Here is a 7,656-nt window from a genome sequence, read left to right as displayed (position 1 = left end):
ATTTGGGGGCTGACTTGCTTATATTATTTTTTCTCTACCCTTTTTTTCAATTTGGATATGCTGACAAATTCTAAGAGCACAAATTATCTAAAGGCAGCGTTTGGACAAAAATGTTAATGTATAATTTATTTGAAACTACAATGAGTCACTCAGAATGTTTGTTGAATGAAAATGTATTTGAATTCTTATGCTTGCTTTTTAAGAAGTTTTAAAAATACTGAATGCGAAATTGAATTCTGATGATTGATTCGAGGGTTTTCCTCTCACGCTACGATATCGAATTTACTGCTGTTCTCTGAAAATACTTCTTTAAACTGTTAAGTTACAAGAGGAATGAATCGCCTTAAGACAACATTCATCTTCAAGACAATAAGAGAATCCCTGAGAGGTTCCTGCTCTGTCCCCTTTCAGGGATGCTCTCGGATTCTAGCACCACCTCTAGGGTTTTAAGGTGCTCGGTTCACGCTTCGCCCAGCGGGAAGGGGTGATTGCCTCAACGCTGGTCTCGCGGGGAGTTCGATCTCGCTCTTCAGCGCGATCTGCAGCTCCTGCTGCCGGCTTCGCGGGGTCTCGCGGGGCTGGGTGGGGCGGAAGCGGACCCTCGGCCGCATTTCAGTGTCGGGTTCTGCGTGGCGTACCCCAAACTCGAGACCCTGAGTCGAGTTGTGGGCCCCCGACAAGGGAGGGCGTGAAACGTTCGGGTCCCGGAGGGGCCGTTGAGGTGGCTGGGTAAAGGAGCTGTGCGTGGCGGTTATTCCTACTGCACGGGCGGCTCTGAGGGATGTGGGGGGGCTGGCGGGCCCAGTCTCTGGCGTTCCACCAGCGGTCGCGTGACGGCTTGTCGGCGCGTGGCCTCCTCCTTGGCCCCAGAGCCGCCCCAAGCTGTGGGCACCGCCGCCAGGCTGGAGGGTTGGGGAGGGATCCGGGTGAGCAGAAGCGCCTCGGCTGTGAGGGTGAGGGTGTTGGTGGTGAGCGAACTTCGTGCTTCAGAACGGGCGGGAAGAGTAGCTTCTCGAGTCTGCGCCTGACGAGTCTGAACGACCCCGCCTCGGGCGTATTTTGTAACGCGCCTTGGCAGTCCTGTGAAAACCTTTACTTTTTGCATTTTGGGTGGTAAATTCGTTAAGTGTAAAATTGCACTCTCGCTTTGTTTTACCTTGGGTGTTGGTTAAGGACTTTCTTTAGGAATCTTGCTGCGCGTAGTAGTCCACGCGCCGAGAAAAAAGGGCATATTCAGAGAGTTCATTTTAAAAGGCATATTCCTTTGAGAAATCTTGGTGTCTCTGCACTCCAGAATATTCAGTGACGTGTTACGATACCACGTATAAACGGTTATTAAGGCTCCCCCGGACCCCTAGATGCTTCCGTCCTGCAGTGACATTGAGCAAGTATTTATTAAGTGTCTTTCTAGGGCTGTGCCCAGTACTGGGCTGAAGGGGTCTCTCTCCTCTTCAGTTCTTGTTCCCCCCACATTCTTCTGAAAAAATGCCTAGTACGAATATGTGCTGTTTTGCATAGGACTTCAGAAAGTCTCTCCTTACAGTTTCTTTTTCTTTTAAATATAGTATCCAAGATGAATGACAGCCTGTTTGTCAGTTTGGACAGACTTTTGCTAGAATTTGGTAGGTATAAAATGAAAAGAAAGAAATAAGCAACTATTTGTATTATCATTTAACATTTTAATAATGAAATGAAGTCACTATTTTTTTTTTTTTTTAGTTTTCCAGTATGAGCAAGATATAAGCACTAAAGAAGATATGCTTCAACGAATTAATAGTAAGTCATTTTGCATGATAAAGTTATTTTAGCTTTTAAGTTTTTTTATGGCATATAAGATAATAAGCATTTGCCTTCTTTAGGGTAATTTATAGTGGGGATTATAACTTTTGTTCTAGTTTTATCTATCTAGTGACTGTTTGCCCTAACTAAGGCTTTTCAGTAATAAATTTCTGTATTTAGCATTTAGTTACTTTGTGTTGAACAGTTTTGTTTTAAGAAGACCTAACACCTTAATTAAGCACAGTTGAAAATGTTATTTTTCTCAGATAACCGTTTCTCTCAAACCTATGAGTGAATTTTAAATTTGTGCTTTTTTTTTTTTTTAAAGATTTTATTTATTTATCAGAGAGAGAGAGGGGGAGAGAGTGAGCACAGGCAGACAGAATGGCAGGCAGAGGCAGAGGGAGAAGCAGGCTCCCTGCTGAGCAAGGAGCCCGATGTGGGACTCGATCCCAGGACGCTGGGATCATGACCTGAGCCGAAGGCAGCTGCTTAACAAACTGAGCCACCCAGGCGTCCCAAAATTTGTGCTTTTTTATAGTTTCAAATTTTTATTTAAATTCCAGTTATTCAGCATGAAGTATAATATTCATTACAGGTGTAGGACTTAGCAATTCATCACTTACATACAACACTTGTGCTCATCACAAGCACCCTCCTTAATACCCATCATCCATTTAACCTGTCCCCCCATACACCTCCCTCCCACCCCAGTAAGCCTTAGTTTGTTCTCTATCATTAAGAATCTGTTTTATGGTTTGTCCCCCTCTTTCTTTTTTCCCCCATGTTCATTTGTTTTGTTTCTTAAATTCCACAGATAAGTGAAATACTATGTTATTTGTCTTTCTCTGACTGACTTATTTTGCTTGGCATAATGTTCTCTAGCACCATCCTTGTTGCAAACAGCAAGATTTCCTCTTTTTCATGACTGATATTCCATTGTATGTATGCTCTGCATCTTTTTTTTTTTTTTAAGATTATTTATTTGAGTGCAAGAGAGAAAGAGAGAGAACATGAGTGGGAGGATCAGAGAGAGAGGGAGAGAGAATCTCAAGCAGACTCCATGCTGAGTATGGAGTTGGATGAGGGGGCTGGATCCCGGGACATGGAGATCAGGGCCCAAGCTGAAATCAAGAGTCAGATGCCCAACTGTCTGTGCCATCCAGGTGCCCCTACACCACATCTTCTTTATCCATTCATCAGTGGATGGAGATTTGGGCTCTTTCCATATGTTGTCTATTGTTGATCATGCTGTTGTGAATATCAGAGTGCCTGTGCCCCTTCTAATCAGGTTTTTGTTTTGTTTTTGGTTTTTTGGAGAGAGCATTTTTGTTGGGGTAGGGCAGAGGAAGAGAGAAAATCCTAAGCAGGCTCCTCACTTAGCACAGAGCCAGATCGAGGGCCCAAACTCACCTCCTGAGGTCAAATCAAGAATTGGATGTTTAACTGATTGAGACACCCAGGCACCCCTCCAATCAGTATTTTTATATCCTTTGGGTAATACCCTGTAGTGCAATTGCTGGATCACAGAGTGGTTCTGTTTTTAACTTTTTGATGAGCCTCCATACCATTTTCCAGAGTGGCTGCACCAGTTTATATTCCCATGAATAATATAAGAATGTTTCTCTTTCTCCCCATCCTCACCAACATCTGTTGTTAATTTTAGCCATTGTGGTGGGTGCAAGGTAATATCTCATTGTAGTTTTAATTTGTATTTCACTGATGATAAGTAATGTAGAGCATCTTTTCATGTGTCTTGTTAGCTTTCTCTATGTCTTCTTTGGAAAAATGTCTGTTTCTGTCTTCTGCTCATTTTTTAACTGGATTATTTGGGGTTTGGGTGTTGAGTTTGATAAGTTCTTTATAGAACTTCAGTTCTCTAATTCTCTTCCTTTTAGGTAAGTTGCTATACCCCTTCTCCCTCTATATTTGTTAATTTTGAATTTATGATTTTCATCTTAAGCATTTCTCCTTTCCAGAATGCCTTGAAGATATTAAAGAAAACAAGGCAACTATTTGTAAGATACATGAAACTATAAACACAACAGATGAGGAAATTGGTCATTACTGTAAACATAGTAAGGAGATCAAAGACAACTGTAGTAAGTGAGTATTTGAAAGAAGTGAACTTCTAGTAATTGTCTCTAGATCTTTTATTCAAGGTTTGTGTTATTTATAATTTCTAGTATTTTATAATTGAAGACACTGTTGCTTTAAAGTAGTATGGGGTTTTTTTGTTGTTATTTTGTTTTTTAAAGATTTTATTTATTTATTTATTTGACAAACAGAGATCACAGGCAGTGAGGCAGGCAGAGAGAGAGAGAGAGAGAGGAGGAAGCAGGCTTCCCACCGAGCAGAGAGCCCCATGTGGGGCTTGATCCCAGGACCCTGGGATCATGACCTGAGCCAAAGGCAGAGGCTTTAACCCACTGAACCATCCAGGCGCCCCTTAACTAGTGTTTTGTATTAGCAAAGTAATGAGTCAGGTTTTAACTTGCTTTGCTGCATGGTTTGGTAAAAAGGGATCATAGGAGGATCAAAAGAAAAATAGAAGTGCTGTAAGATTTCTCTAATTCAGACCCAAATAGTCTATAGAATCTTGAATAATATAGACTCAGTATATAAAATTTCTATTAGATAAATACATTTGAAATAATTTCCATCTTTGAGTTTTTAAGATTTTATTTTTTTTCTAGGGGAATCGAGCCTAAAATAAGTTGCTTTTCAAAGTAAAAGTATTCGATACGTTAAGAATTCTGTCCGCATGGCTTCAGATTCTGGATCCTAGTGTTCAGATTTATTATGAGACAAACATTTTGAAATAAAAACTTACTAATGAAACTTTATTATATATTACAAAAATAAAATGTGTTAGTTTTCTCTACTTTATGTAGGCCATTGTCTTTGTATTAACCACTATGCTTTAGAATCTTATTTTAAAATATTTTTTATTCAGAATTTTAATGTCATTTTGATTTTTCCCCTTTGTAAAAGTATTGTATACCTAGTATAAAAATTCAAAACCTTTATAAATGTGTACTGTAAAAAATTATTCCCCGCCTGCAGTTCCTACCTTAACGATTCTATCTTACCAGACATTTTTTCAATAAAAATTCAATGTCATTATTACATAGACTTGTATGTACATCTATCTATATATCTATTTTTTCTTTTTACAAAATGGAATCATACCGTACTTACTATTTTTTAAAAATTTAGCAGTATGTTATGTAAATGATACTATATGTGTAGTGATTATATATAGATATCGTTCTTTAACAACTCCATAGAATTTTATAGTATTGGTGTATCTTAAGTTATTTAACCATTCTCCTATTAATAAACATTTGGGTTTCTAGTTTTTCCCTTCTATGAGCAACATGTGCAGGTATCCTTCCATGTTTATAGACCTGTTGCTATAGAATGAGCTTCTAGAAGTGCAATTGTTGCATCAAAGAGTATGCACATTTAAACATTTGATAGGTAATGCCAAATTTCTTTCCTTGAAAAGATTATGTAAGTTCATACTTCTGCCAACAGTGTCTGAGAAAGTTCCTGTTTCCTTGACAGCACTGAAATTATGTTTAAATTTTTGTTTAAATTATTTGTCAATCTGATAGCACAGTTCAGTATTATTGAACTTTCTCTTTTGTTTTGATTTAAGTTTTTCGTAGGAGGTTTTACCAGTGGTTTCCCTCAACTAGTTGTAGTGGCTGCTGGAAAAGTAGTTTCCCCTTAGAACCTGCTATATCTAAGATGTACTACTTCATTTAAGCTTAATCTCTGCTGGGTTCCAATGACAGTTAGTAGGATTTTAATACCATAATATACCTTTAATTCATGATTTCAGCATACTGGTCAAGAGATTTAAATGTGGGAAATGAATTCATAAAAGTACTAAAAGAAATATAAGTAACCATGTAATCTTTGAGAGCAGAAGGCCGTTGTCTTTTTCTTTTTTGTGTGTGTTGTTTCTTTTTTTTTTAATTTCTTTTCAGCGTTACAGTATTCATTGTTTTTGTACCACACCCACTGCTCCATGCAATATTATTATTCAGTGTTGAGAATATGGATGATAATTATTTCCTTACATATGCTTTTCTGTGCTTCCAAAGTGGGCATGTGAACTCTTTGAATCTGAAAATAATATTTTTAAAGATTTGGAAAAAGCTAGAGGAAATAGTTGAACAACACTTAGAATAGAAGCTCACATGGTATATGCAAATTTTAGATTTTTCATATTTTGTAACATTTCTCAAGTCTTGTAATAAAACAAAAAATATATAACTGTTCATTTCATTCTTACTATCTGATTTTATAACTCATTTTTGCCTAGTTTCTTTCTAGTTCAGGAGGGTATAGCAACCTGACTTTCTAAGTTTTAAAGGAGGAAAAGCCTCTTTTTATTTCTTATTCTACTTCTTTGAATCCTTATTCCAAAAGAATTTCTTAGTCAAGATGTTAGAAGTATGATGAGAAGGAAGCCTGATGTTGCAGTGTTGCACAGTATATTCTAGAAATACCATAGTGATACATAGTCTAGCCATGTAATACTTGCTCCTTCCTTAGTCATGGATCCACAATGGGTTCTATGTAAAAATTAATGGATATTGATATTTGAGTATATGTATGATTGCCTAAATCATGGTAGTGGTGATGATGGGAGGTGGGAATATTTTCTTGTTATAAGCTTGTTTTCTCCAGGAAGTGCAAGATTCATTTATTTTTAAATAATGAAATTCAATTTTATTATCTCTTACAATTTATCATTCTGAGATTCTAATTACAATATTTTTTTCCCATAGCTGGAAGCCAACATGTGATGTGTTTCATAAGCATGAAGACTATATGCAGGACCAATTTACTATTTGTCAAGAAACTATTGAAAAAGACAAGTACAGTACATACATTAACTTAACAGTACATATATTAAGTTTATCAGTTAAATTATTTAATATAGGATACACGTAGTAAAAATGTTACTTGAAAAATGCAGAAACTTTGTGCATTGGGGGAGTTTTTTGTTTTTAAAGTATATCCCGTGTTTTGGACTCTTTGGAGGCCTACCTATTTGTTATAAAGCTCTACGACCCTGGATATGTTTAGTGATGTCCTTAGATAGAAACAGTTTATCAATAGGAATTGTTATAGTAGAGTGCTTCAACTAATGGTCCTTATAATTGAATTGTTATAGGTAAATATCTGGAGGAATAGTTAGCTATAGAATTAGCTTATGAAAAATGTGGAGTATTGACTTTTGAAGGGGGTTTTATATGAAACTTCTCATTTTCAGAGAGCTAATGTAGTTACATTCTAATGGAGAAAGCCATTGTATGGGTTTATTTCATTATGTGTAAAATAATCTCGTTTGGAGGACTAAATGTAATTAGTAAATATAATGGAACAAGGTGCAAGACTTTGTTTTTTTTTTTTTAAGATTTTATTTATTTATTTGTCAGAGAGAGAGCGTGCACGCACAGCACAAGCAGGGGAAGTGGCAGGCAGAGGGAGAAGAGGGCTCCCTGCTGAACAAGGGGCCCCATGCCTGATGCCCTCCACCTGAGTGAAGGCAGGTGTTTAACCTACTGAGCCACCCAGGCTTACCAAGAGAGACTTTGAACACATTATACAGCATTATAATTTCACTTAATTTAAAAAATGGAAATGTTTCTATTTTTTTTTAAAGATTTTATTTATTTATTTGACAGAGAGAGATCACAAGTAGGCAGAGAGGCAGGCAGAGAGAGAGGAGGAAGCAGGCTCCCTGCTGAGCAGAGAGCTCGATGTGGGGCTCAATCCCAGGACCCTGGGATCATGACCTGAGCTGAAGGCAGAGGCTTTAACCCACTGAGCCACCCAGGCGCCCCGGAAATGTTT

General features: G+C 37.7%; 1 protein-coding gene across 1 annotated transcript in view; it reads left to right on the top strand.

Annotated features, from left to right (window-relative positions):
* The first annotated feature begins 1,573 nt into the window (after positions 1-1,573).
* C13H14orf39 (chromosome 13 C14orf39 homolog) overlaps positions 1,574-7,656 on the top strand; it is a 57,151-nt gene continuing 51,068 nt past the window's right edge. The window contains exons 1-4 of the mRNA XM_059371295.1: positions 1,574-1,622; positions 1,720-1,776; positions 3,759-3,885; positions 6,585-6,674. Of these exons, the coding sequence (XP_059227278.1) occupies positions 1,574-1,622; positions 1,720-1,776; positions 3,759-3,885; positions 6,585-6,674 (323 nt within the window). The remainder of the gene's footprint in view (positions 1,623-1,719; positions 1,777-3,758; positions 3,886-6,584; positions 6,675-7,656) is intronic.

Source organism: Mustela nigripes, chromosome 13 (assembly GCF_022355385.1).
Source record: "Mustela nigripes isolate SB6536 chromosome 13, MUSNIG.SB6536, whole genome shotgun sequence".
Classification (NCBI taxonomy): domain Eukaryota; kingdom Metazoa; phylum Chordata; class Mammalia; order Carnivora; family Mustelidae; genus Mustela; species Mustela nigripes.
Note: the sequence above shows the minus strand (reverse complement) of the source record. Positions and strands in the feature narration are given on the sequence as shown.